General features: G+C 36.4%; 7 protein-coding genes, 1 non-coding gene and 1 pseudogene across 11 annotated transcripts; 6 read left to right on the top strand and 3 right to left on the bottom strand.

The window, feature by feature from the left end:
* Window positions 1-308: 308 nt before the first annotated feature.
* On the bottom strand, window positions 309-1,962 carry LOC104788778 (F-box/kelch-repeat protein At5g48990 pseudogene; annotated as a pseudogene). Its single transcript, XR_015558262.1, has 2 exons — window positions 1,951-1,962; window positions 309-1,353 (listed from the first exon to the last, which is right to left on the bottom strand). The product of XR_015558262.1 is annotated as an F-box/kelch-repeat protein At5g48990 pseudogene (transcript).
* A 926-nt stretch (window positions 1,963-2,888) lies between these two features.
* On the top strand, window positions 2,889-5,307 carry LOC104784943 (outer envelope pore protein 37, chloroplastic). The gene is made up of 6 exons (XM_010510052.3): window positions 2,889-3,490; window positions 3,875-3,961; window positions 4,124-4,303; window positions 4,427-4,521; window positions 4,613-4,733; window positions 4,993-5,307. Exons 1-6 carry the CDS (start codon window positions 3,095-3,097, stop codon window positions 5,122-5,124), a joined length of 1,011 nt encoding a protein of 336 aa, XP_010508354.1. The 5' UTR covers window positions 2,889-3,094; the 3' UTR covers window positions 5,125-5,307.
* Window positions 5,308-5,473: 166 nt separating this feature from the next.
* Window positions 5,474-7,902, top strand: LOC104784944 (uncharacterized). The gene is made up of 6 exons (XM_010510054.2): window positions 5,474-5,896; window positions 6,578-6,772; window positions 6,934-7,050; window positions 7,137-7,286; window positions 7,387-7,445; window positions 7,537-7,902. The coding sequence occupies exons 1-6, from the start codon at window positions 5,693-5,695 to the stop codon at window positions 7,670-7,672; spliced, it is 861 nt and encodes a 286-aa protein (XP_010508356.1). The 5' UTR covers window positions 5,474-5,692; the 3' UTR covers window positions 7,673-7,902.
* Window positions 7,903-7,959: 57 nt separating this feature from the next.
* LOC104784945 (putative thiol methyltransferase 2) lies at window positions 7,960-9,832 on the top strand. The gene is made up of 8 exons (XM_010510055.3): window positions 7,960-8,154; window positions 8,263-8,393; window positions 8,671-8,757; window positions 8,923-9,023; window positions 9,120-9,219; window positions 9,300-9,355; window positions 9,435-9,513; window positions 9,625-9,832. Exons 1-8 carry the CDS (start codon window positions 8,073-8,075, stop codon window positions 9,679-9,681), a joined length of 693 nt encoding a protein of 230 aa, XP_010508357.1. The 5' UTR covers window positions 7,960-8,072; the 3' UTR covers window positions 9,682-9,832.
* A 213-nt stretch (window positions 9,833-10,045) lies between these two features.
* TRNAK-CUU (transfer RNA lysine (anticodon CUU)) lies at window positions 10,046-10,118 on the bottom strand. Its single transcript has one exon. It is a non-coding gene; the product is annotated as a tRNA-Lys (tRNA).
* Window positions 10,119-11,977: 1,859 nt separating this feature from the next.
* Window positions 11,978-14,026, top strand: LOC104788779 (putative thiol methyltransferase 1). Its single transcript, XM_019245510.2, has 8 exons — window positions 11,978-12,089; window positions 12,312-12,442; window positions 12,764-12,850; window positions 12,952-13,052; window positions 13,134-13,233; window positions 13,338-13,384; window positions 13,466-13,544; window positions 13,700-14,026. Exons 1-8 carry the CDS (start codon window positions 11,990-11,992, stop codon window positions 13,736-13,738), a joined length of 684 nt encoding a protein of 227 aa, XP_019101055.1. The 5' UTR covers window positions 11,978-11,989; the 3' UTR covers window positions 13,739-14,026.
* A 1,421-nt stretch (window positions 14,027-15,447) lies between these two features.
* LOC104784946 (thiocyanate methyltransferase 1) lies at window positions 15,448-18,002 on the top strand. Of its 3 annotated transcripts, none has more exons than XM_087451811.1 (8): window positions 15,448-15,821; window positions 16,164-16,294; window positions 16,691-16,777; window positions 16,872-16,972; window positions 17,047-17,146; window positions 17,245-17,291; window positions 17,412-17,490; window positions 17,803-18,002. In XM_087451811.1, exons 1-8 carry the CDS (start codon window positions 15,728-15,730, stop codon window positions 17,839-17,841), a joined length of 678 nt encoding a protein of 225 aa, XP_087307937.1. In that variant the 5' UTR covers window positions 15,448-15,727; the 3' UTR covers window positions 17,842-18,002. The 3 variants fall into 3 exon arrangements, with proteins under 3 accessions (XP_087307937.1, XP_010508358.1, XP_010508359.1); XM_010510056.3 differs by having other exon boundaries at window positions 15,479-15,821; window positions 16,686-16,777; XM_010510057.3 differs by having other exon boundaries at window positions 15,641-15,821; window positions 16,164-16,307; window positions 16,686-16,777.
* Window positions 18,003-18,463: 461 nt separating this feature from the next.
* Window positions 18,464-20,552, bottom strand: LOC104788797 (UPF0725 protein At4g29550-like). Its single transcript, XM_087451812.1, has 7 exons — window positions 20,404-20,552; window positions 19,820-20,227; window positions 19,634-19,699; window positions 19,295-19,487; window positions 19,062-19,183; window positions 18,904-18,984; window positions 18,464-18,804 (listed from the first exon to the last, which is right to left on the bottom strand). Exons 5-7 carry the CDS (start codon window positions 19,113-19,115, stop codon window positions 18,577-18,579), a joined length of 363 nt encoding a protein of 120 aa, XP_087307938.1. The 5' UTR covers window positions 19,116-19,183; window positions 19,295-19,487; window positions 19,634-19,699; window positions 19,820-20,227; window positions 20,404-20,552; the 3' UTR covers window positions 18,464-18,576.
* A 123-nt stretch (window positions 20,553-20,675) lies between these two features.
* Window positions 20,676-25,984, top strand: LOC104788780 (type I inositol polyphosphate 5-phosphatase 12). The gene is made up of 11 exons (XM_087451813.1): window positions 20,676-21,753; window positions 21,863-22,115; window positions 22,220-23,027; window positions 23,110-23,237; window positions 23,335-23,419; window positions 23,557-23,722; window positions 23,808-23,848; window positions 23,987-24,254; window positions 24,336-24,459; window positions 24,547-24,907; window positions 24,994-25,984. Exons 1-11 carry the CDS (start codon window positions 20,793-20,795, stop codon window positions 25,804-25,806), a joined length of 4,008 nt encoding a protein of 1,335 aa, XP_087307939.1. The 5' UTR covers window positions 20,676-20,792; the 3' UTR covers window positions 25,807-25,984.
* The last annotated feature ends 109 nt before the right edge of the window (window positions 25,985-26,093 follow it).

Here is a 26,093-nt window from a genome sequence, read left to right on the forward strand (position 1 = left end):
CGTCAAAGGGAATCATCTATGATCTGTGTTCCGCATCCCACAACATCTCTACATTAGAAAGCAGAGCCAAAGAGAGAAAAGCCCTTGTTTCTTGCTTTAACATCGGGTAATGTTTTCATCAATAACTTATTCGTACTGACTTTAAGTATGTTTTGGATTTGGAACTCTAAATGCAATTCATATTCTCATTTTCATTTAACTTTATGAAGATTATATTCACTAATTACCCACTTCAATAACACTAAAAAGAACTATTAGGATTAGATGATGAAACAATGACATTTTTATCTTGTGTCACTGATCTTAGCTGACCAAAAAAAGACCTTCAAATAACTATATAATAGCTTAATACAAGATTAAAAGAAGTCACTAAATAAGCTTTTAAATCATTTGCCATAGCAAGCGAGTGCAGACGATATATAAGCAGAAACATGTCAATGGGCATACTAAAAAAGAAAGTAAGCGATACAAACCATATTCATTACATTACATCCATACCTATCAAACAGTAACAGATTTAGCACACAGGAATTCATAAGAATTGGGCACTAAAAGAACCTCATCGGACCATTCGACTTTCCCCCAAATCTCTTGATCGTTGCGTTTTTCAAGTGAGATCACTGCACACCAAATCATCTTCTTCTTAAACCCAAATCTCTGCACAGACTTGTCCCACAAAACAACCAGCTTATCACCACCATAATTTGCTAATTTAACAGAAGCAGACTTATCAAACTGAGGTAACCCTTGTAAACCCTCTAATCTTCTGGAACCTCCTCCTTCTCCCTCAGTCTTTTCTGCTCTCCAACTAAATCTTTCAGCAGAGGCACAACAAGTACAAGGGACATAAGTATAGTCTACCCCATCTACCGTACAAAAAGCAACCCGATCAGAAAGCTTATCCAACCCTACACTTTCCCATGTCGAATCCTTTGGCTTAAAAGCCTTAGGATACAAAGGAGTGTCCTCTACTTTACCGTTAATGTAAATAACTCCATCCATGTTTTTGAAATCCAATCTCCGTTTGTTGGGCGGGACGGGATTCCAAGATTGAGTCTCTGTGTTGTAAACTTCAACGCAGTTCAAAGAATCTTGCTTTTCATACATTCCTGGTAAATACACATGCCCATCATATACAGTACGGGTGTGAACTATTCGCATTGTTGGAGCTTCACGCCAAGTGTGGTGGTGAAATCTACAATCAAGGTACCACACAGATGGAGAATCATGTGTATCTGCATTAACGGCGTAAAGATTAGAGCCAACAGCAATTAGACTTGACCATTCCACTGGAGGAGGAGAGTTGAGAATTGGGGTTGGAGCCAATAGATGAAGACTTGGTGGATCCTCTTTCTTGTTAATTATATAGTGGGCATTGAATCTTAATGGGCCTCAAAACAATACTTTGAGCTTTTCTAATCTTTTAAATCAATAAAAGTCACAATTTAATTACAGTTTAAATCAATAAAATCAATCATATCTCAATAGTGGGCATTGACACGATAAGCAAAGTTTAATTACAGTCACAATTTAATCTTTATTTCAAATATACGACTACGAATTCGAGTAATAGAGAGAAGTGGCTATATATAAATATATGTACACCGACTTCTATGTGATTACACATATTATAGTTTTAATGTAGTCACAAATGTGAGACCATAAAATAAGATCAGTAGATCACATAGTGTTTTTTTTGACCAAATTTTAGCAACCACTTAAGACGATAGCGAAGTAGTTATATATAGCGTATTTGCGGCTACATTGGAACGATTGTTGGAGTTACAAACCACATGTTTTATTGTAGATCCAATAATTAAAATACAATACTATTGTTGAATAATTCTATAATACATTTACTTAATAAAAATTGTGATTTTTTCCACTATATGATATAATACAAAGTTTTAAAAACGGACATATATTACTTGAATAAAAAAATATGGGTACACTATCCCACATCGTTTAAAAAATTTGGATAATGGTTCAGAGTCATACTATAAAAGAGACCAAAATGATTCCGAATACAAATGAGTAGAAAGCTTGATTTATCAGACATTCAAACTTTAAAAACTTTTATTTAGTTTATTCCGGTTCTTTATTTTAAAGATTTTTAAAAAGTTAAATATGAAAAATATTTAAAACTTTTAAATAGTTAAATATGATAAATATTATATCATAGATATACAATAAATATTAAAAATTAAGATGATATAGTGTGAGTTAAAATATCTTGGGACGGGATTATATAGCAGGACGAATTTTATCGATATTTATATAAATTAAAAAATATCATTAATACGGTGTTACAGTGGTAAAACATCATTTCATTATTTTGTTAACACTGTCGGTACGAGAGAATAGATAATTCTAATTAAATTTATTAAATAAATCTTATGTAAAATATAAATTATACTCCCTCCATTTCATAATATTGGATGTTTTAGAGGTTTTTGTTTGTTTCATAATATAAGATGTTTTCAATTTTTGAAACAACTTTTACACTATTTTTATATTTTCTTATTATTTATTTTATGCAATCTTGTTTCTGATTGGTTCAACTTTTTTAAAGTAAACATTTCTTATTATGCGTGCTTTGGCTAAAACATCTTATATTTTGAAACGGATGGAGTATTATGATATTATATAATATATTTAATAATTATTATATAATTATAATATATTTAACCAACAAATACAACTTATAATTTAAATATTTTAATTATAAATAAACTTATAATTTAAATATTTTAATTATAAATAATTTTTCCCTGTGGTGTACTGCGGATCCGGATCCTAATATAGTAACTAAATAAACGGAGAAAAGCACTATCTAGTATCTACCTAACTAACGTTTAAGAAAAATGCTTTCATATATAATTCATAGTGGCCAAAGTAAACGATCCCTAATTATTTTAGAATAAAGAAAAAAAGAAAAAAAGACAAGTGAAGTGAGAGAGACTGCATCGATAAGTAAGAAAAACAAGAACCGTCCGTTTCATAACATAACTTATTACTTCTCTCAAGTACAACAACAAACTCGAATCTCATGTTCGCGAATTTGCGATAGATTCTCTCACCAAATCCAATTTCAATGGCGGATCCGTCTTCTCCAAACCATCCTCCTCCTTCTTCTCTTTCACCAACCCCTCAATCAGGAACCTCGGAATTACCGCCACCGTCTCCACCGACTTGCTCTGCCTTGTCCTTTCTCAAGACTGCCAACAGACCAAAGCTCCGTGTTACATCTGAATTCGACAGCGATAGTCTCCTTTTCTTAAACAAAGTCTCTTGTAAGCTCTTCGACAACCTCGCCAAGCTCAAACTCTCGTTTCAGAACAATTCCCAGCGCGAGATTTCACAGCCTCAGGTCTCCTTTACTTCCAAACACGTCTCTGTTCTCTATGATATCGAAGAGAAGAACACCTTCATCAAGAGCAATCTCGATGTTCACCCTCGCCTTCAGCTCCGAGCTCTTCATAATGTCAAGGTACTTCTTCTTCTTGCCCATTATCACTGTTTTCTACAAAAAGGATTGATTTTTATTTTCATGAGGCACAGATAAAGACAAAAAGGATTAATCTTTGTTTGAACTTAATTGTCAAATTGGGGATGTATATATATTTGGCAATTTGTCATTTATGGGACAGAACATAACAATTTGTGTGCTTTCATTGTGTAACGGTTTTGATAAGGGTTTATGGTACCATTGGTTTTGGTTTGTGTCCATGTTCTGAGTGGGCATTTGAGAGCTGTGCAACTAACTATTAGTAGCAGTTGGATATGTATGTAGCCTTATGTTCAATCCATGACTATGTATGTATTAATTTAGTGCTGCCTCTCTGATGTATGGCTTAACTGTATGTTGTTGCAGGCACAACAAGGAGAGATTGCTATGGAGGCAAATCTGACTGAACCAGGCTATTCTCTGGAGCTTTCATCGCCTGTTCCTATTGGTTATGTGAGTGCCATCCCTTACATTGTCTATTTGGTTTTGCATTTGCCATAATTTTCTTCATCAGTTACCCTGTAAATTGTTGTCTTGCTTGGCTAGGAGTAATTTGCAATATGTTGTTCTTTAAACACTAACTTTAATTTTTCGAATGGTTTTCTCTTTATGTAGCCAAGAGCGACTCTTAAATTCCCACTTGGAGAAATTTCGTTACAAGAAAGAGAAGATGAGGAGGAAGAGAAGCAGAAAAGAGTTTTGTCTGTTAATGGGATCCTCAAACGTCAAGCCATGAATGGTATTTGTACCGCTCTATACACAGATGAAGAGTTGAGGCTGAGATATGCTTATAAGGTTCTTGTCTTTTACGAAATTTCTTGTCTGCTTTTTGTGTGTCTGTTCAATAGCTTCTAGAACCTTCCTTTCCCATCGTTGTTGGATCTGACATTAGGACTTTACTTTTTTAATTTCATATAGGATGATGCATTGTCCTTCATTCCGAGCATTTCTCTTCCTTCCAACGCTGCATCGTTTGCATTTAAACGTCGGTTCACCCCTTCAGATAAGTTGAGGTTAGTGTGTCTCTTCTTGCTCTCTCTCTTCTAATAGAGCCATCCCACTTGCTACCGTATAAATGTTTATGTGTATGATATATCTATGCAGCTATTGGTACAACTTTGATTCAAACATGTGGAGTGCGGTGTACAAACGCACATATGGTAAAGACTACAAATTCAAAGCTGGATATGATTCTGATGTACGCCTTGGCTGGGCATCTCTCTGGGTAAATCATCAAACTTTACTTCTCATTTCTCTCTTCTCTTAATAGCGTAGTCTTTTTTCTACTCACTTAAAATCCCCAATCCGAGTCATACGATTATGATGATGCATGGCATACAATGTCTATTATGGTACCATCACACTTGAGCTAGCTTATGAGTGAGCTGTAATCATGAGTCTCTTGTGTTTGGTTTGAGTCTAGTATGAGCTAGGTAACATAAGTAAAAAACGAACTGAGGGTGAATGAATGAAATGGTGGGCAGGTGGGGGATGAAGCTGGAAAAGTGAAAACAACACCAATGAAGATGAAAGTGCAGTTCATGCTTCAAGTTCCACAAGATGACATCAAATCGTCAGTGTTGATGTTTCGAGTCAAGAAAAGATGGGACATCTGATGAGATCTTTTAAGAAATCAATTCTCGTTTTCCAAGTTTCTCATCTCTCATCTCTCTCTGTAAAACCCATAAAAGTTGAACAAAAACAACAAGATACAGAAAAAAAGATTAGAGAATAATTGCAAAATTGTATTTGTTTCTTTAGCATCATTTAAACGATTACTTTCTTTCACACGTGAAAAAGATATCCTCAATTTTTTTTTTCAACATATAAAAGTTACATTGCTTTTTCTTACCTTTTTAACCCACAATAAATAACAAAAAGTCATGTGTAAGCCACTCATATTAAATTCTGAAAAAGGAATATTCTTCCAAATTAAAAAATAAAATAAATAATAATGTTGGCTTATTTCCTCAGTTATTGTGTTTTTTTGTTTTCTTTTGTAATGAACTTTTGTCTGTGTCTATGTGTGTGTTTTATCTTCTTCTTCTTCTTCTTCTTCTACAACCCGACCAAATACACATCCGACGGGAAAAAAAGAGTCCCGACAAATTGAAGCATTGAAGGAGTTTCTCATTTGTTTCTCAAATATCTGTGGAGAGAAGATAGTAGTACTCTAGGAGAGAGATGAGTTCGTGTATACCTCTGAGGCTACTTCTGCCTCTTACAACTCCTCCTCCTCCTTCAGATTCTTCTCATGCTCCTTCTTCTCTCAGATCGCAAAATCCTAACTTTAATCGCCGATCCTCTTCTTCTTCTTCGACCTCTTGTTCTTCCCAGTCGCAGCTTTTCCCTGCGCGGATACGCAGATTCAGATCCTCTGTTTCCATGGTATTGTCCCATTCTCTCTCTCTATGATTTGTGCTTCTTCGTCAGAATTTGTTTGATCAATTTCTCTAAAAAGTTGTAGAATCCGTTGTTTTTTTGTGTTAAGAATGATCGATGTTTTGTTTAAAGATTGTATCTTTTGACCCTCATATTAATAGATTCAGCCCTGAAACTATTCAATGTGTTATTTACTCTGTATCTCTTTCGTCTTCAATGGTATTAATTAGGTTGGAGATTCCAGTTTTAATAGCCATTGCTGACTTATTCAATATTACACTCTATTTAAGACTTCACTGATGATTGTTGTATGTGTGTTTTTGAATCCCTTAGTGTTGTTCTTAGGACTACATTGTATCTCTACCATTGTGCTTTACTTAGATATATGCATATTCTGAAGAGTATTATTGCAGATGAAGCAATGCTTATATCGAAAATATAATAAAGCTTGTGTTCAGTTTTTCTTGGTCTTGGAAACATGTTGGAACATCATCTTTGATTTGTGAAAACTGAAAAGATATTGGTTTATTTATTAAGTTTTCTCAGAGTTTCTTTATGATTGGTATAAGAAGCTTTGAAATTTAAGCTTCAGAGTTTGTGTTTGTCTCTCTTGCCATAAGTCTAGAGCAGTTGATTTTTTTGGCTTTTCACTATTCAGTGATTCTGTTGTTTTTATGCTGTGTGTAGTGCTTACCTGAACACACGAGAGCTCAAGACAACACAGATATTGGGAGTAATGAAGATGACCACATCAAATGTGTGCTTGAATCGGATGAAGAGTCTGGGCTGAGGATTCCAACTCAGGCGCAGGCTATCGTTGAAGGGTCTGGTTCAGTTGCAGTTTCAGAGCTAAAACCCACCGCTGATGTTGATTACATACAAGTGAGACTAGTTTCTCTGACTTAACCTACCTGAAGGACATTAAACTCTTGCATCAATCTTTTTTAGCTTTATTTATGCTGGAACTCATATGTTTACTGGCAGGTTTTGGAATATCAATCTTTTTAGCTAACTGTGTAACCATGTATGTTTAAAATGGACAGGAGCTATTGGCGATACAGCAGCAAGGGCCTAGATCAATTGGCTTCTTTGGGACAAGAAATATGGGTTTCATGCATCAAGAACTGATTGAGATTCTTAGCTACGCCATGGTTATAACGGTAAAGACATTTGAGCTTCATCTTATCCAATCTTTTCCATTTCAAGTGTTCCTAAAACATTTCTCTGATAATTCTGTTTGTTGCAGAAAAATCATATATATACTTCAGGTGCATCTGGAACTAACGCTGCAGTTATAAGAGGTGCATTGAGAGCAGAGAGACCAGAGCTTCTAACAGTAATCTTACCCCAAAGTTTGAAGAAACAACCTCCTGAGAGCCAGGAACTATTGTCTAAAGTAAGCAAAACTGGTTCTTCTGCTGAAAGTCAGAATCTCGTTAGTTGGGGATCCAATTTATGTCTCTGAAACTCTTGTTTATTGCTATGTCAATTTACAGGTACAAAACGTGGTAGAAAAGCCACACAATGATCATTTGCCATTGTTAGAAGCTAGCAGGTTTGGTGGTCATTATCATCATTCATAGTACATTGATCCACTTTGGTCCAGAATTAAGAAACTAATCGTTTCTTTAAAACATTTATTGCAGGCTGTGTAATATGGATATCATATCACAAGTACAACAAGTAATCTGCTTTGCGTTTCATGACAGTAAGCTTCTTATGGAAACATGTCAAGAAGCTAAAAACCTACGCAAGATCGTCACTCTCTTCTACCTCGATTGATCCACTCTCTTTATCTCTCTCCTTGTCGTCGTCGTTACAAAACAGAGAAGATAAGCCTCTCGTTGTAAATTATGAAAACCTTGATCAAACATACACAAACCAACCAATTATATTCCTTTTGTCTAAATTTTGGTACCACCCGATCAGTACGACGATTCTATAGGCTTACTTGTCAACTATGTATGTATAAGAAGATTATTGGGTTTCTTTTTTAATATTTTCTTCTTAAAGAATCTTCCATTACAAAAGAAAGGGTATTATAGTAATAAAAAAAACAATTAGGTGTTATAGTCACATGTTAGTTATGTTACAGAATTAAAAAACCTTAATCATCCTTTTGTGTTATTAAAGAGTTGGGAGTCGTTGCGGTTGCTGAATCGTTTTGGGTTCGTTGATTCCGATGGAAAAAGCCGCCGGTAAAGCTATGGCAGTCCAATCGTCCTTTGAAATATTCCAACGGCTTGTGAGCGAGGATTCTTCTGGTAAACACAAACCCCCTAAGATTTTATTTTCTCAGCTCGATTTTTTTTTTTTTTTTTTGTGTGTTTCGTCTTTGAATTGATCGATCGGATTGTATTGTTTTTAAAAAGGTGGGTGGGAGAAGTGTTGGGAAGCAGGAGCTACTCCATGGGACTTGGGGAAACCAACTCCGGTTATTGCTAATCTCGTCCAGACTGGCTCATTGCCTAATGGCAGAGCTCTAGTTCCTGGTTGTGGTACCGTATGTTCTTCAACACCTTTTTTTTTGTCTGTTACACTTGCTTTAGCTTCTTTACTTGATATTACTGCTTAAAGCCACTTCCTTTCTTTGAATTTTGCTACCTTTTAGTGAACTGTGGCCATTTGAGAGTTGAGTGGTACTGTTGAATATGTTCTGTTCTGCCCCGTGTCGTATGATCGGTTCTTGCATTACTTGCTGATTGCCTTATTAATCACTCAGGCAGCTTCGTTATTTATAACACAAATGCTTCCTTGTAATACTTGTTATGGTTTTGTAGGGTTATGATGTGGTGGCAATGGCCTCCCCTGATCGTTATGTTGTTGGACTGGATATATCTAAAACTGCGGTTGAGAGATCATTAAAGGTGTGCATAGTCTATGTACATGATCATCAATGTTCTCATATATGTAGCCTGCATTTTTTGAGTTAAACTTAGCTGATTTTTGAGTTGGAGTCTTGCCTCTTATGCCTGTTAAGAACTTTGTAGGTTTGTTAACGCATTTATTTTTGTTTTATTCTCTAATTTCAGATGTTCTCCACACTGCCTAATGCAAAATACTTCTCCTTCTTGAGTGAAGACTTCTTCACTTGGGAGCCAGCTGAAAAATTCGATCTCATTTTCGATTATACGTATGTATATAGTCTATATGTTTGGTTTCTGGTTCATACAAATGTGACTTTAGTTAGATTAATATATCACTGCATTATGACCATTCATTCTCGCAGCTTCTTCTGTGCATTTGAACCTGGCGTGAGACCTTTATGGGCACAGAGAATGGAGAAACTTCTGAAACCTGGTGGAGAGCTTATAACATTGATGTTTCCTGTAAGAAATCATAACATTCTCTATTCTCTGTTTCATATTTCCTTAGTTGCTGAAAACTTCAAAAATGCATCTTTGTTTAGATCGACGAACTCGACGAACGTTCTGGAGGTCCTCCTTACAGTGTATCTGTGTCTGAGTAAGAATCTCTTTTACTAAGAGCAACATTAGTGAATTGTTTTTTACCAATCTTCACTCTGAAGTCTCTCGATGTGCAGATACGAGAAGGTTCTAATTCCATTGGGGTTTGAGGCAGTCTCCATTGTGGATAACGAACTTGCTATAAGACCACGCAAGGTAAACATTAACATGAATTTTTTGAATAACACTTATGATGATAACTCGATGGTGAATTGTAGTTTCCAGTTTAGGATCAGAAAGGTAATGCTATCTTGGAATCATTTTCAGGGAATGGAGAAGCTTGGAAGATGGAAGAAATCTTCCACATTTCACTCCACCTTGTAAATGGTGATCATTACAGAAGCCAATCTGCTTCAAACTGGGGATGTCTTGTGATTTTTTTCACTGCAAATATTAGTTGTAAACACAATGTGTGTAATATTCAACAGTTCCCTTTTAAATCTTTTAATCAATCGAAGGCGACATTTGATGGCTTTATCCTTGATCCAGTGCATCTATTTTAAAAACCTCGTTACCAAATATTTGACAGTTCAACTCTTTTTAGATTTTATTGCTTTGAAACATATTTTCTATGTTAGAGAAAATTCTAAGCAGGTCTGGTTATTCAACAATATACAAGTCTGGTTATACAATTCATGCAGCAAAACATCATTCTGTTTCTAAACGTTAAAAAATAGGAAAATACAATCGCCCACCGTGGGGCTCGAACCCACGACCACAAGGTTAAGAGCCTTGCGCTCTACCAACTGAGCTAGACGGGCTAATATATGAATCAATGTTGTTGATAGGTGATAGAGTTTTATAATGAGATATGAATGCATTTTAATAAAAAAAATAATGTTTTTGCATGTTTATGTTGTTTTCTAATTAAGGTGGATGTTATGGGTAGAGGGAAAAACATTATGGGATTTAGGAGAAGATACTCCCATTGTTGTTCAACTTGACCTTGTGAAACTAGTTCATTGCCTAATGGAAGAGCTTTAATCCCCGAATGTGGCAGCGTTAGTTTCTACTCTCTCTTTTTTGGTCACACTCTGATTCTTTCTAATTGTAAGATATTTATTTTCCGAAAATTTTGGATTTGCCAGGGCTATGACTATGATGTGGTTGTGAATTGTGATGGCAAAACCCTGACCGTCATGTTGTTGGACTTGATCTTTCAAAAACCTCAGTCGAAAGATCAACCAAGGTTTGTGGTCTATACATTTTATCAGTTGGTGGATGCTGATGTTCTCTTCATTAGCTAATTCAAAACATTTCACCTTTTTGCAAGAAGTCTTTTTCACTTGGGAGCCAACCGAGAAATTCGACCTCATTTTCGACTACAATTATACTTCTTTATAACGTTATATATATGCTTTGATGTCTTGGCTCATATTAGTGTTAATTAATCCTCGTTCCACAGAGATGAACAATGAACAACAATGGGAGTTGCTTCTCCTAAATCCTCAAATACCATCACATCACACTGTCAATCTGTCATGCATGGCTCTTCTATACATCAGTCAGAACCCGAGGGCACTATGTTCAAAAAGAAAATAGTCCTAACAAAAACTTATTAGTATCATCTTCTTGATGGAAAAAAGAAAAACATCTGAAACTGGGTCAATGTTTAATCTACTAATAATGACATGTATGTATATTTAAATGAGAGGCAATGTCTAGTTTCTCATCCGTTATTATATTCCTTACTGCAATTGGCATATACTTATTATACCCTAAGGAGAAAGATACGTGTAACACAATTCCAAAACACAGTCTTACTTTATGTATATAACTTTTGTCGTTTTCCGTTTTATAGACCGATGCGGCCAGGCTGGTCCACGTTTTAATTTTAAAAACCGAGTGAGTAAGTTAGTGGGGAAGTTAGGTCGTAGCTTTCTTTCCTTCTTTCTTTCTTCTATTAGAATTTGTGGTCCCTCGCTGGTGGTGGCCTTTCTCCTTGCGATCACACGCAAGTCGTCGTGACCTCAGAATGTTCACTGGCAAATCGAATAATTAGTGTTGTAATGACGCAAATGATACTCACTTTGTACCATCAAACTTAGCGATGATGCTTTAACCAAAAGAAAAAAACATTTTATGAAATTTTTTGCTAAAATTCTACAAACCAGGACTAGTAGAGAGTAGAGACTACTAGGATAAACAAGGTTATATCATTTGTTTTATAGAATGAATGGGAGATTTGAAATACCATTTGGGAGATTTCATGTTTTATAGAATGAATGGCATATACGGTAATTTCTGTAAATTGCAAGGTTATATCATTTGTCGGCAAAAAAGGGAAGGAAATATTATGGGCCCAAGAAAGCCCACTGGTCTTGTTTCTTTGGGGTTTGTTTAAAATTGTGATGGACGTCGTCGTTTATATTAAAGAATGACTGACTATGCAAATTATTATTTTTGGGGTCGTCTCAATGGGAATATTCCAATTTGAAAACACACAAAATGGGCAGAAAGTACAGTGGGTGAGAGAGAGCATAATTAGCAATAATTAATTCTCAATACATTTTTTTTTTTTTTTTTACTCAGTCTTTGTTTAACTTATTTTTTGTTAAAATTCATTAAATTAATTTGTAAACCTCTCTATAAATAGGTATCTTGTGCTTCAAGCATTCCACAACTAATAAAAATGGCTGAAAAACAACAGAGTTCAGGTTACAGCAGTGGTGGAAACATTATCCCTACTCCTGAAGAAGCTGCTACCTTCCAGCCCCAAGTTGTTGCTGAAGGTTATTATTTCTCTTCAATATTACATTTCATATTCAATATGAAAATATCATTGCGAAATATCATTGCGAATATTTGATAAATGAGTCTCACTAACAAAAATAGAAAACCATATGCTTCAAAATTGGTTTATCAAATAATTAGTACGTAAAACAAATAATATATCATAATTTTGATGTTATTAATTTGTTTAAAAAATTAACCGTAATATATAAAATATACAGGTGGATGGGATAAATGTTGGGAAGACAAGGTAACACCATGGGATCAAGGAAGAGCCACACCTCTCATTGTTCATCTTCTCGACACTTCATCTCTCCCTCTTGGCCGTACTCTTGTCCCCGGCTGTGGCGGAGTTAGTCCTTTTCTTTTTCAACTTTGATTTTGTTTGAGTTCCGTTTTTAGGTTTTATATGATTTTAGTTTTAAAATATACTATAATATTTTTAGATTTTGGAGATTAAAACTGAATCCAGTTTGTATTGGTATGATAGGGTTGTTAAATGGGGAAGAAACAAAATTTTGGTGTAGTTTCTATGAGAAAACCCTTAGTTTTTGGCTCATAGTTTCTATATAATGATAAAATTCTGTTAATTAGTATCGCTCTCTAGTGTAAAAATCTAAAACTTAAATGCTTGTAAACTAACTTTGCATATGATATTTACAAATGTGAGTAGGGACACGATGTAGTTGCGATGGCATGCCCTGAACGCTTCGTCGTTGGATTGGACATTTCTGATAAGGCTCTCAAGAAAGCTAATGAGGTTAATCATAATTAATCACTTTTTCTGATTAATCACCTCACTTCCTGATGATTAACGTTTGTCGTGAGATACTGATACGTTGATTACATGCATATATATAGACTTACGGCTCCTCACCGAATGCAAAGTACTTTTCGTTCGTGAAGGAAGATGTTTTCACTTGGCGTCCTGAAGAAAAGTTCGACCTCATCTTTGATTATGTGTGAGTTTATCAACTATGAGAAACATAACTTTAACAACGATACATTTAAAAACCCAATTAACTTAATATAATAATATACAGGTTTTTCTGCGCAATTGAACCAGAGTTGAGACCTGCATGGGGTAAATCCATGCATGAACTGCTAAAACCTGACGGCGAACTCATAACTCTTATGTATCCGGTGATTATTTTGATATTTTTCTTCGTGTGAATGTTCCATAATTCAATTATATCATATATAATCACAGTATATATGAATCAACACTTCGTGTTTTTATTGATTAGATGACCGACCACGAGGGTGGAGCTCCCTACAAAGTAGCTTTATCTTCGTACGTAAAATTAAGCCTCAATTATGTCTTACATACGTAATTCTCCTTTTTAACAAGTGTTTTACTTTTTTCGAGGTTCAGATATGAAGATGTGTTGGTTCCGGTAGGGTTTAAAGCAGTGTCCGTTGAGGAGAACCCAGACTCCATTCCCACTCGCAAGGTATAAATAATACACTCAAATTGTGCGAGATGACATATACATGTTATCTCAAAATATAAGTTAATATTTTATTAGTGGTGTATATATACACATGCAATCAAAACTTCAAATCACGTTATAACTAAATGATCACTCCTTCGGATGTATTAAAACAGGGCAAAGAGAAGCTTGCGAGGTGGAAGAAGATCAACTGATGCTTAATCAAGCGAGAGATCTTACGCTGTTTAGTAAGATCAGTGTGTGTGTACTAAGAATAAATTGAGTATCATACTCTATGTAAAATATGTATGTTTGACTTATAAGGCCGTGCTCTTGTCCCCGACGACGACGGTCCAGATCTATCCCCTTGTTTCCTCTCTTTCTTTTGGTGTGTTTTATCCAGCGATTGTGTTTCAATATAATAAAAAGATTCTCATTTCCAATTAGAGTTTTTGTTTCTGAAAAATTGTCTTTCCCAGCTTTCAAGTTTCTTTCCTTCTTAATTTATCTGCTCCCATTTCGAAGTTTGCTTTCCTTTCGCTTTTTTATCTAAGCGTTTTTTTTTTCTTAACGTTTCAATATGTTGTATTTATTGCCTTATTGGTTTGCATCAAAGAGCGTCTCTTCATGGTCCGACCATAATTTCCACTGGAAAAAAAAAAACTCGAGTGATTTTTCTCATAGATCCAGGTAGTGATTTTTTCAACTCGTTTGACATTATTGATGCTTTTTAAATAAATAAAAAAAATTGGTATGTTACGCGGTTGGAACCTCCTTACCAAAAATATCAGTTAACGTATAAATCGTCATCGTCTCCTTAATGTTTTAATTAACGTCTCACTTTTGGTTAAATATCAAACTTGTTTAAAATGTTTTGTAGCTATGAAGAGCTTTTGGATATCAAACTTGCTCCAGATACACGACGTTAAAAAATCAACTTCATCATAATAGTTTCATTGTGAAAGAGGTTTAAATTTGAAATTAATATTCAGGAAATGGAAAAAGTTGGCAGATGGAAGAAGCTAAGAAGAAGAAGTCATAGTCATGATTACTCACTATAATCATCATCACAGAACACTGTCATGGTTCTATACATAAATAATACATATATACATTTTGGAAACTCCTATAGTCGGAACCAAATGTACACGTCTAGATATGCCTAAAGCTTCGTCGACCATCATCTTATAAAATATTTGTAATAAATAAACGTAAGTATTGAATGAGACGGAATGTCTAATTTCTCATCCACAATAATCCTTGTTGGTGAAAATTGGCACACCTTAAAAAAGGAAGAGACGTTTCACACAGACACACTTCAAAACGTTTGTCGTCTTATATGTTTTAATTCAGAACACGACGTCTTCACTTTTAATTCAGTGTGAGTGGAAGCTAGATAATACTCTGTTTTACAGCTTCTTCTACTAAAATTTTGTGTGGCCCCTTGTGATCACTCACTCACTCGTGAGTCCGTCCTTTTGACCTCCTCAAAAAGAGTTCTTCTTTTTGGAGCTAGCTAGCTATAAAGAATGTTGTTCACAGAAATGTTCAATAAATATCTAATTATTTTATTGAGAATTGGTGAATAATTGAGGGGTAACCACTTGCTTCTGATTTTCATACTATGGATAATAATGCATCATTGATTCATGGCCTTTCGTCATTTTTATATCTTTTATTTATTTAATTTACAATAATGGAATGTGTATTTTACTCGGATATTACATCTAAAAGGTTTTAATATTTCTGATGAATTGATAACGAAAACATTAGTCAAAACTCAAAACAATGATTTTGTATTATAAATTATATTATAAATGATTCATAAAATTTTAGAATTATTAATTTTATTTTTCACTTTTAATTCCAATAAGAAACACCAATTAATGGTTAATAAACCCGTAGAAATCACATGAGCAGTTGCATATATACATTCGTCCACACCACGAAAATCTAAAATAGCGATACGTGTTCCAATGAGAAGAGACACACAAAATGGGCAGAAAGTCTCGAGGGTGAACGATCACTGTTATATTACTGGTTTATATTTCCTTTTGTTAGTAATAACTCAATTTTTGTATCGTCTTTATAAATACATAGCATGCTTAAAGCTTTTCACAACTTCAAGGCCCTTTAAAACAAAAAAAACAAGAGAAATCGTTAATAGAAAAGGAAAGAGACGATAGTGCTTGAGAACCCCTAAAATGGCTGAAGAACGTCAAGGTCAGAGCAATTGTGGAAACGTTATTCCTACTCCTGAGGAAGTTGCTACGTTCCTGCACAAAACTGTTGAAGAAGGTGATTCATTCTTCCCTTGATATCTTTTTTTCTTACAATTGAATTAACAGAGATTTAGGTCCCATATATATAAATGACTAAATGAGCCACACTAACTATAAAATCAAATGCTTTCTGAACATAGAAAGTTCATGTGCAGAGTATACTGTTAGGTTTGACGAATTTTCTACTCAGAAATCAATTGGTTAATGATGATTAACTTATATTACTTGTATCATTCTACTGTAATTAACTATAGAACAGATAGTTATGGAAATTTTAAATTTTGGAAGGCAGAAAGGAAAAAAAAAACAATTAAAATAAGAGCACATATATAATGCAACTAATCGAAAATAAAAATAGGTGGATGGGAGAAATGTTGGGAAGAAGAGATAACACCATGGGACCAAGGAAGAGCCACACCTCTCATTGTACATCTTGTCGACACTTCCTCACTCCCTCTTGGCCGTGCTCTTGTCCCCGGCTGTGGTGGAGTCAGTCTTCTTCGTACCTCTCTCTCTCTTTCCATTTTGGTTTATATATATGGTTTGCAATTTTGAATTCGATTAGTAATAACAACTTCAAATCTTTGTGATCAAAAGGAAATCTAAATGGATTAGTATGATACGGTTCTGTACTCAACATCTTTATTTTTTTTTGGAATTTCATTTAAATTTCTTAAAAGAAGTTTAATTTGGTTTAGAATTTATTTATTTATTTTGTTTGTTCTTCAGTTTACTTCTTGATTTTTTAGATGAGCTTCTCTACTTAATAAGTTAATTTAGGTTGGGCCACTTTACTTATGTTTAGTCGCTTTAATGACCAACTCCGAAAATAAAATGCTTGTTATTGTAGCTAACGTTGCACATAAATCATGTTATGAAGAGTAGGGACACGACGTCGTTGCGATGGCAAGCCCTGAACGTTTCGTTGTTGGATTGGATATATCTGAAAGCGCCCTCACGAAAGCTAATGAGGTTAAAAAAATGGTTTCATTATCTCATCACTTTCTAACTACGTTTGTCTTTGGTCACTGAAATATTAATAATACTTAATGTTGATTACGTATAGACATACAGCTCCTCACCAAAGGCAAAGTACGTTTCGTTCGTGAAGGAAGATGTTTTCACTTGGCGTCCTAACGAATTATTCGACCTCATCTTCGATTATGTGTGAGTTTATCAACTATGGAAACATAATGTTAGCAGTAAATAATTAGAATCCAATTAACTAATGTAATTAACAGATTCTTCTGTGCCATTGAACCGGAGATGAGACCTGCATGGGCTAAATCCATGCATGAACTGCTAAAACCTGACGGCGAACTCATAACCCTCATGTATCCGGTAATAATTTTTAATTTATTTTTGTGCGAAATGTTCCATAATTCAATGATATATAATCATAGAATATATGGATTAACACTTTCATATTCAATTATTAGATTACCGACCACGTTGGTGGACCTCCCTACAAAGTTGATGTCTCTACGTACGTAATCAATCCCTCAGTTTGTCTTAAACGTATATTCATAGTTCTGAGTAATTGAATCAATACTTCAGAACTTAAGCAACAAAAATGGTAATTGTGTGTGTGTTTAATGTGGATCAGCTACGAAGATGTGTTGATTCCCGTAGGATTTAAATCAGTGTCTATCGAGGAGAATCCACACGCCATTCCTACTCGTAAGGTATAATAGAAGCACACTCATATTGCGCGTGATTACTTATATTTAACGTATATTATAATATCAAAGCATTAGTCTAAATCTTATGATTTTGGTGTATATATGTCTACATAACACAAATGCCATGAAATTCTGTACATTATAAAATGTCTACATACAGAGTAACCATTATAAGAAACGAGTACATGAACAATTAATATACTACTCAAACTTATTGCAATTTTATAATTGATTTTTTTTTTTCGTTACACAAAACAAAAATTTGTAAAACATAGTTGATCTTCTTTCGATCTGATGAATAAAAATTATGGACAGGGCAAAGAGAAGCTTGGGAGGTGGAAGAAGATCAATTGATCTCTAAGAGATAGATTTCACTGTTAGTAAGATATATGTAATCTTCTAATCTTTTAAGAATATAATGAGTATCTTCCTTTATTTACGCTATTTAAGTGTTGAATGTGATGATTATTGTTTGTAACAATAATGTTATGATTAAATAATAATCTCTTTTACTATACTTTGGGTATACTATATATAGAACCAAAAAGGAACTAAAAGTCATTACCCCTTTGCATGACTAGCACACAAGCAAAAACATTAAACTAGTCACCATCTCAAGAAATATCTAGATCGATTAGATACTTAAAAATACATAACATAAGATGGTGGGTTTCACATCAAACACTTGATGTGATCTTGTACTTTCATGCTCTCTTTTGCATTCTCTCTCATGTCTTTTGTTGACGTCTAACATTAAATAAAAAAATTCTAATGGCTGCAGGGGTTGAATGATTTTTGTGTAAACAAGTTCTGAAGATTTATGTAAGTAACTCAATGTATAGAGTTACTCTAAAAAGGTCCAACCAATTTCATGCAGTTAACCGTTTTGGCCTGTGAATACATTTCTTTCAATTCTGTCGCTTTTACAGCTTGTTGTTTTGCTTCTTCCTTGCTTGTAAAACATCAAGACAAGGCATTCTTAACTTAGTCTCAAGAAAGACCAAGATCGGTTAGATTCTTAAATACATAAGACATAATGGGACGACAAGATACTTAAAAATACATAAAACACATAATGGTGGGTGGCTTTCACACCAAAGACTTGACTTCAAGGGACATATGACCTGGAATTCCATCCATTGTTCTCCTTATGATAGCATTCCTTATGATAGGAATGCCGTCTTGAGGGCCACATGATGTGAAGGTAATATAGAAGATTGCATTCTCGGACTTGGTTTTCTTCTTAGAAAACACATCTGCTCTGGTTTGCACAATTACCTTTTTCAGGTCAAATGAACTTTCACCCAGTGATGAGAACTGCAACACAACATCAAGAAGAGATGTCATTATAAGCTACCTAGTACACAAATTCCTATCCTCTTTTCGTTGTCAAAGTCTGTGTTTTTTTTTTCTCACCGGGAAAGAATTGGTGCGCAACGAGAGTTCCAAGTAGAGAAGAAGCCAATCCTTTTCTTCTTCCAGCTCTGACTCTTTCAACTGCAAAAATCAAGTCAAAATGTGTTCTCTAGGCATGCTTCCTCTAAATGTGTTAAGGGCTAAAAAGGGAAATCTACCTCGTAGAAATGCAGGCTATCACTGGTGGCATCCTCAGGCAGCGAGTTGGGCATATCACCTGTGAAGAAAGCATCCACGGCAAGTTTGTCAAAGTGGTCACAGATTGGGAAGCCTTCCTTCTCTGCAAGGAGACATGACATGACATGACGACCAAGAAATAAAGATTAGGACACAATAACAATAATAATAATAATAATAATAACAAGAGATGCATAACCAATTTACAAATTACCTGGCAATAATGTGCATTGGGTTGTAATGAAACTCAAGCTGTAGCCATCTTTGGCAGACTCAACCACCCTTGTGAAGAACTCGCAAATGGAAAACTCGTAAATGGAAAACTCTCGAGTTGGATCCCTTGCATAAAATTTTACAAGCGGAGGATACTCCTTGTCGTCTAGGCAGAAATATTCAAGGTTTGTCCGCTGCGAAGAAGAAGATGAGAATAATATTTAAGAACTTGTACGATATATTTGATAAGATAACAGAAGAAGAAGAAGAAGAAGAAGAAGAAGAAGAAGAAGAAGAAGAAGAAGAAGAAGAAGAAGAAGGAGATAAAAGAGAAACTTACATTTTGCAGATTGTAGCAGTGAAGCCCAACTTTACCAAACAGGCCATCATCCTGTCTATAATAACTCTGATGGATGGAGAGAGGGTCCAAAATCAGAATAATGATATATATATATATGACATGATATGGATCAGTAGCATAAAATAAAAACCCCCAGAATTACGTAAACAAGAGTGCAAAAATTACCTTAACTGGCTCATCGTAGGGAAAGGAGGTATAAGGGGATTCATTATTGTCAAGGATAGGTGCATAGTCAGGAGGAGAAGGCCAGTTAACAGGAGAAGAAGGACAGTAGACAGGAGAAGAAGGACAGTAAGAAGGAGGAGAATTAGGCCAGTTAAAAGAAGGAGAAGGACAGTAATCAGGAGAAGGTGGTTCGTATGTTGATCGTGAAATGCAAGTTTCCACGTCAGAGGGCTCATCATCCAACAAATTCTTGCCAAGCTTAAAAGATTCAATAGCATCGGGGCGAAACAATCGGCTCTGTAACACCAACTGCCTCGATAGAGAGTAATCACCGTCGACGGTTGGTACAGGGATCGTATAGAAACTTTCTCCTTCCAGCCGCTGATGATATGGGGCTTGTTCGTTTGGCTGCCGTAGGTACCTGCGGCTGCGGCAGACGCAGATATGGTTGTTCGTTTACTTGCTGCAGGTACCTGCGGTAAACGCTGTGACCTGCATCTAATATTTTTAAACGTTGTTTCAATACAGCGGTTAAAAACATAAACGCAGCCGCAGCCGCAGCCGCCAGCGTCAACCAAACGAACAAGCCCATGGTTTTAAAGCATCATACATTCTTGGAAGATTATGAAAAAAACAACAAGAGGATTAGAGATATTCAATTACAATCTCCCACAGGACTCCAACCCTAGTTTATATAACCATCAACACATAATCAATCAGGAATTCAACCATATAAGTTAGAAGAAACCGACAATAAGTTATTGAGCTTTTATAAACTCTAAAAGCCCAATTCATCGGGTTAAAGACATTGGGCTTTTTCTCAACTCAAAAAGCCCAATTCATTGGGAGAAAACTTAAAACGAAGAAGAAGAAGAAATAATAAGGCAAGTGACAAGGAGAAAAAGAAGGAGACGCAGTGCAAAGAGAAATCAATCTCCCCAAGAAAAATGGAGGAGCAAAGTCTCTTGTCGCCATGTTTCTCCCGAACACTTCGCTCCATCTCTCTCTCTTCTCTTACATTTTCTTCACACCCTCATTTCTCTCATTGTCTTTCCTCCTCATTCCCCTTTCCGCCATGGATATCAACAACAACCACCATCACTCCGACAACGACAACGACGACGACGACGACGACGACGCTCTCTCCGCCATGAGCTCCGTTCCTCCTCCTCGAAAAATCCATTCTTATAGCCACCAGCTTCGTGCCACCGGTCAAAAAGGCCATCACCACCGTCAACGTCAGCACAGTCTCGACGATATCCCTAAAATCACTGAAATCATCTCTAGCTGCGGTATCTCCGGTGATTCTTCCGATGACGAGTTCTATCCTTACGCCGCCACCACAAATTCCTCATCTTTCCCTTTCACCGGAGGAGGAGGAGGTGATATAGGAGATTCCGATGATTACTTGATCACTCACCAGCCTGAGATCGGAGAAGATTTTCAACCGCTCCCTGAGTTTTTAGGATCTGGAGGCGGCGTTGGAATGTTCAAAGTACCGACGCGGTCTCCTTTGCACTCTGCGCGCCCTCCTTGTTTAGAGTTGAGACCACATCCGTTAAAAGAGACTCAGGTTGGGAGATTCTTGAGGAACATTGCTTGTACGGGGACGCAACTGTGGGCTGGACAAGAGAGTGGTGTTAGATTTTGGAACTTTGATGATGCCTTTGAGCCAGGTTGTGGTTTAAGTGATCGTGTACAGAGAGGTGATGAGGATGCTGCTCCGTTTCATGAGTCGGCTAGTACTTCACCCACCACGTGTTTGATGGTTGATAATGGGAATAGGCTTGTTTGGAGTGGTCACAAGGATGGAAAGATTCGTTCTTGGAATATGGATTATGAGGTTGATGATTGTGATGATTCTCCTTTTAAGGAAGGTCTCTCTTGGCAAGCTCACAAGGGTCCTGTCAATTCTGTTATCATGAGCTCTTATGGTAATATATATATATATATATATATATCTACCTAAAAGTTCATATTTTTAGTCTTGTAGTTGTATTGAATTCAATCTGATGTCCATTGCTTGTTATTTGGAAATTTCAGGCGATTTGTGGTCATGTTCGGAAGGTGGTGTGATAAAGATATGGACTTGGGAATCTATGGAGAAATCACTTTCGCTTAGGTTGGAGGAGAAACATATGGCTGCTTTGTTGGTGGAAAGGTCAGGAATTGATCTTAGGGCTCAAGTTACTGTCAACGGAACTTGCAATATATCTTCCTCTGAAGTCAAGTGTTTGTTAGCTGATAATGTAAGATCTAAAATTTGGGCTGCTCAGCTTCAAACCTTCTCCTTATGGTGAGTATTGATTGATATTTTAAAGCTCCAAAATTTAATTGCAAGTTTTGATATTTTTGTGTCTTTTTTGGTGTGATATTCTAATGGCGTCAATATCGTTTCAGGGATGGTCGTACAAAAGAGCTACTGAAAGTGTTCAATACAGAAGGTCAGACTGAAAACAGGGTTGAAATGCCATCAGGACAGCAGGATCAACCTGCGGAAGATGAGACGAAGGCGAAAATTGCATCCACTTCGAAAAAGGAAAAATCGCATGGATTCTTGCAACGCTCAAGGAATGCAATAATGGGAGCTGCAGATGCTGTTAGAAGGGTTGCAACAAGAGGAGGAGGGTCATGTGAAGATGCCAAGAGAACAGAAGCGATGGTTTTAGCCGGGGATGGCATGATTTGGACTGGATGCACAAATGGATTGCTTATACAATGGGACGGAAATGGAAACCGTTTACAAGACTTTCGTCACCATCAGTGTGCTGTTTTGTGTTTCTGCACTTTTGGGGAAAGAATATACATTGGTTATGTTAGTGGTCACATCCAGATTATTGATCTTGAAGGCAATCTAATCGCGGGATGGGTTGGACATAATAACGCAGTGATAAAGATGGCATCAGCTGATGGCTACATTTTCAGCTTAGCCACTCACGGTGGTATACGTGGATGGCATGTGATTTCTCCTGGGCCTCTTGACGGGATTATAAGGTCGGAATTGGCTGAGAAAGAACGGACATATGCACAGACGGACAGTGTTAGGATTCTGATTGGTTCATGGAATGTTGGCCAGGGAAAAGCTTCTCATGACGCGCTTATGTCTTGGTTAGGTTCTGTAGCATCAGATGTTGGTATTCTTGTCGTAGGCTTACAAGAAGTAGAAATGGGTGCTGGGTTTTTGGCAATGTCAGCTGCTAAGGAATCGGTGAGACAATAGTTGAAAAAGTATGCTGACTATTTTTTTCCTTCACAAAATTTTTTTTAACCTCATTTTGTTTCTATATTAGGTAGGAGGAAATGAAGGGAGTACAATAGGGCAGTACTGGATAGATACAATAGGGAAGACCTTAGACGAAAAAGCAGTTTTTGAACGCATGGGATCGAGGCAATTAGCGGGTTTGCTCATATCACTTTGGTGAGTTAAATTAATCCATGAGATAGCTTATTCAACAAACAAGTAAAGCTTTATTCATAGTTTGATGGTGTCCTGATATATTTTGATATCAATTTAGGGTGAGGAAGAATCTAAGAACTCATGTAGGCGATATTGATGTTGCAGCGGTTCCATGTGGTTTTGGACGCGCAATAGGAAACAAGGTATATAATGTTTTTTTTTTTCCGATTAAGATAAAATACATTTTCTTCTAGCATTTTATTTCTTTCTCTCCAACATGTGGATCATTCCTGTTTCTGATATAGCATCTTACCTGGTTTACTTTTACACGTCAAATTAGGGAGGTGTAGGTTTGAGAATTAGGGTGTTTGATCGGATTATGTGCTTCATCAACTGTCACTTGGCCGCACATCTAGAAGCTGTAAACCGCAGGAATGCTGATTTTGATCACATCTACAAAACAATGTCCTTCACCCGGTCATCAAGTGCTCATAATGCACCAGCCGGTATATCTTTACACCCAGTTTTTACCTCACTTCTCTTTCCTGAAGGCAGCTCATGTGTATACCTCATGCCTTTTAACTTTTGCAGCTGGTGTGTCTACCAGTTCTCATACTACAAAGAGCGCAAATGTAAGTCCCTTTTTGTTATTTCATCATGTCTAGTTTAACACAAAAGTAATGATCACGGTTTACAGATCAGTCATGTTTTTTTCTCCTACCTTTGCTTTGAATTTTTTGCTTACCTTAGATTCCTCACACATTCTGCAGAATGTAAACGTAAATACAGAAGAGACAAAACAGGACCTAGCAGAGGCGGACATGGTTGTATTTTTTGGTGATTTCAACTACCGCCTCTTTGGTATATCATATGATGAAGCTAGGGACTTTGTCTCACAAAGAAGCTTTGATTGGCTTAGAGAAAAAGATCAGCTCAGGGCAGAGATGAAAGCTGGAAGAGTTTTTCAAGGAATGCGTGAAGCCATCATTACTTTCCCTCCAACTTATAAGTTTGAAAGACACCGGCCTGGGTTAGGAGGTACATAACCAACATTTGTATGCAAGTGTTGCAGCATATAAAAGTTTTGATGTTTTATTTTGCCAATTCTTTCTTCTTCAGGGTACGATTCAGGTGAGAAAAAGCGGATCCCTGCATGGTGTGACAGAGTAATATACAGAGACACACGTACGAGTCCGGAATCTGAATGCAGTTTAGACTGTCCTGTTGTTGCTTCAATTATGTTGTAAGATTTTCCTTACACATTCTGTTATAAGATTCAAACTCTTTTATAAACTTGAAGTCTTTAACCATACTGGCGTGTTATGGATAGGTATGATGCTTGTATGGATGTGACGGAAAGTGATCACAAACCGGTCCGTTGCAAATTCCATGTGAAGATAGAGCATGTCGATAGATCAGTTAGGAGACAAGAGTTTGGTAGAATCATCAAGACCAACGAGAAAGTCAAAGCGTTGCTCGATGACTTACGTTATGTACCAGAGACAGTTGTTAGCAGCAACAACATCGTTCTTCAGAACCAAGACACCTTCGTGCTTCGCATCACCAATAAATGCGTCAAGGAGAACGCTGTGTTTAGGATCTTATGCGAAGGGCAGAGTACGGTGAGAGAAGACGAAGACACGCTTGAGTTACATCCATTAGGCTCATTCGGTTTCCCACGGTGGCTCGAGGTATCCAAACTAAAATGATCAATCCTTGGTCACAATTCTCTCAAGACTTGCCTTGCTAAGATGATAGGGACTTTTTATTGTTTCAGGTAACGCCAGCTGCAGGAACTATAAAACCGGATAGTTTCGTGGAGGTATCGGTTCACCATGAGGAATTCCATACATTAGAAGAGTTTGTAGATGGAATCCCTCAGAATTGGTGGTGTGAGGACACACGAGATAAAGAAGCAATACTTGTGGTGAATGTACAAGGAGGTTGTTCGACTGAGACTGTGTGCCACCGGGTCCATGTTCGTCACTGCTTCTCGGCTAAAACTCTTAGGATCGACTCCAATCCATCTAATTCCAAATCCCAGAGTTTGAAGAAGAATGAAGGAGACTCTAAAACTCAGAGTAGTAAGAAGAGTGATGGAGATTCCAACTCGAAGTCGTCAAAGAAGAGTGATGGAGATTCCAATTCAAAGTCTTCAAAGAAGAGTGATGAAGACTCCAACTCCAAGTCTTCAAAGAAGAGTGATGGAGACTCCAACTCTAAGTCCTCGAAGAAGAGTGATGGAGACACCAACTCTAAGTCCTCGAAGAAGGGTGATAAAGACTCCAACTCCAAGTCCTCAAAGAAGAGTGATGGAGACACTAGCTCCAAGTCTCACAAGAAAAGCGATGGAGATTCGAGCTCCAAGTCTCAGAAGAAGAGCGATAAAGACTCCAGTTCCAAGTCTCAGAAGAAGGGCGATGGATACTCCGGTTCTAAGTCTCAAAAGAAGAACAATGGAGACTCATGTTCCAAGTCTCAAAAGAAGAACGATGAAGAACTTTCAAGCTCATACATGTCGCAGAGTGGGAAGAAAAATGATAACTTGTCAACGGGAGAGGAGAGCCTGAATGGCCACAGCAAACGTTGACTTTGTCTTTTGATAAAAAAATCAGGAAATTGTTTTGAGAGTAAATTTATTACAAATACCAACCTATTTAAAACTGTAAATTTTGTCCATGCTCACTAGCTTGTTTGTATTTTACATCAGTTACCAACACTTTCTCCCTCTTTAATTTCATTCATTTTCATTTTACATTCATAATAAAGTAATCTAGTATCTAACTATCTAATGAGTAATGATCTTAGGATTAACATTTTTATATTTGGTTCAAAATCGTTTTATATATTTTATAAATGAAATCTTGTATACGAGTC

Source organism: Camelina sativa, chromosome 5 (assembly GCF_030686135.1).
Source record: "Camelina sativa cultivar CO46 ecotype springtype chromosome 5, ASM3068613v1".
NCBI lineage: Eukaryota > Viridiplantae > Streptophyta > Magnoliopsida > Brassicales > Brassicaceae > Camelina > Camelina sativa.

Bases quoted from the DNA above. Each gene is read 5' to 3' on its own strand.
- LOC104784943 (XM_010510052.3), top strand. From the start codon at position 3,095: ATGGCGGATCCGTCTTCTCCAAACCATCCTCCTCCTTCTTCTCTTTCA. The intron at 3,962-4,123 runs GTGAGTGCCATC...CTCTTTATGTAG, and splicing joins CGCCTGTTCCTATTGGTTAT to CCAAGAGCGACTCTTAAATT. The intron at 4,522-4,612 runs GTTAGTGTGTCT...ATATCTATGCAG, and splicing joins ACCCCTTCAGATAAGTTGAG to CTATTGGTACAACTTTGATT.
- LOC104784944 (XM_010510054.2), top strand. From the start codon at position 5,693: ATGAGTTCGTGTATACCTCTGAGGCTACTTCTGCCTCTTACAACTCCT. The intron at 6,773-6,933 runs GTGAGACTAGTT...TAAAATGGACAG, and splicing joins CTGATGTTGATTACATACAA to GAGCTATTGGCGATACAGCA. The intron at 7,446-7,536 runs GTTTGGTGGTCA...CATTTATTGCAG, and splicing joins CCATTGTTAGAAGCTAGCAG to GCTGTGTAATATGGATATCA.
- LOC104784945 (XM_010510055.3), top strand. From the start codon at position 8,073: ATGGAAAAAGCCGCCGGTAAAGCTATGGCAGTCCAATCGTCCTTTGAA. The intron at 9,220-9,299 runs GTAAGAAATCAT...ATCTTTGTTTAG, and splicing joins TTATAACATTGATGTTTCCT to ATCGACGAACTCGACGAACG. The intron at 9,514-9,624 runs GTAAACATTAAC...AATCATTTTCAG, and splicing joins TTGCTATAAGACCACGCAAG to GGAATGGAGAAGCTTGGAAG.
- LOC104788779 (XM_019245510.2), top strand. From the start codon at position 11,990: ATGGCTGAAAAACAACAGAGTTCAGGTTACAGCAGTGGTGGAAACATT. The intron at 13,053-13,133 runs GTGAGTTTATCA...AATAATATACAG, and splicing joins GACCTCATCTTTGATTATGT to GTTTTTCTGCGCAATTGAAC. The intron at 13,385-13,465 runs GTACGTAAAATT...TTCGAGGTTCAG, and splicing joins TACAAAGTAGCTTTATCTTC to ATATGAAGATGTGTTGGTTC.
- LOC104784946 (XM_087451811.1), top strand. From the start codon at position 15,728: ATGGCTGAAGAACGTCAAGGTCAGAGCAATTGTGGAAACGTTATTCCT. The intron at 15,822-16,163 runs GTGATTCATTCT...AAATAAAAATAG, and splicing joins GCACAAAACTGTTGAAGAAG to GTGGATGGGAGAAATGTTGG. The intron at 16,295-16,690 runs GTCAGTCTTCTT...TATGAAGAGTAG, and splicing joins TTGTCCCCGGCTGTGGTGGA to GGACACGACGTCGTTGCGAT.
- LOC104788797 (XM_087451812.1), bottom strand. From the start codon at position 19,115: ATGCCCAACTCGCTGCCTGAGGATGCCACCAGTGATAGCCTGCATTTC. The intron at 18,985-19,061 runs GTAGATTTCCCT...TGATTTTTGCAG, and splicing joins ATAGCCTGCATTTCTACGAG to TTGAAAGAGTCAGAGCTGGA. The intron at 18,805-18,903 runs GTGAGAAAAAAA...GTTGTGTTGCAG, and splicing joins TGCGCACCAATTCTTTCCCG to TTCTCATCACTGGGTGAAAG.
- LOC104788780 (XM_087451813.1), top strand. From the start codon at position 20,793: ATGTTTCTCCCGAACACTTCGCTCCATCTCTCTCTCTTCTCTTACATT. The intron at 24,255-24,335 runs GTACATAACCAA...TTTCTTCTTCAG, and splicing joins ACACCGGCCTGGGTTAGGAG to GGTACGATTCAGGTGAGAAA. The intron at 24,460-24,546 runs GTAAGATTTTCC...TGTTATGGATAG, and splicing joins GTTGTTGCTTCAATTATGTT to GTATGATGCTTGTATGGATG.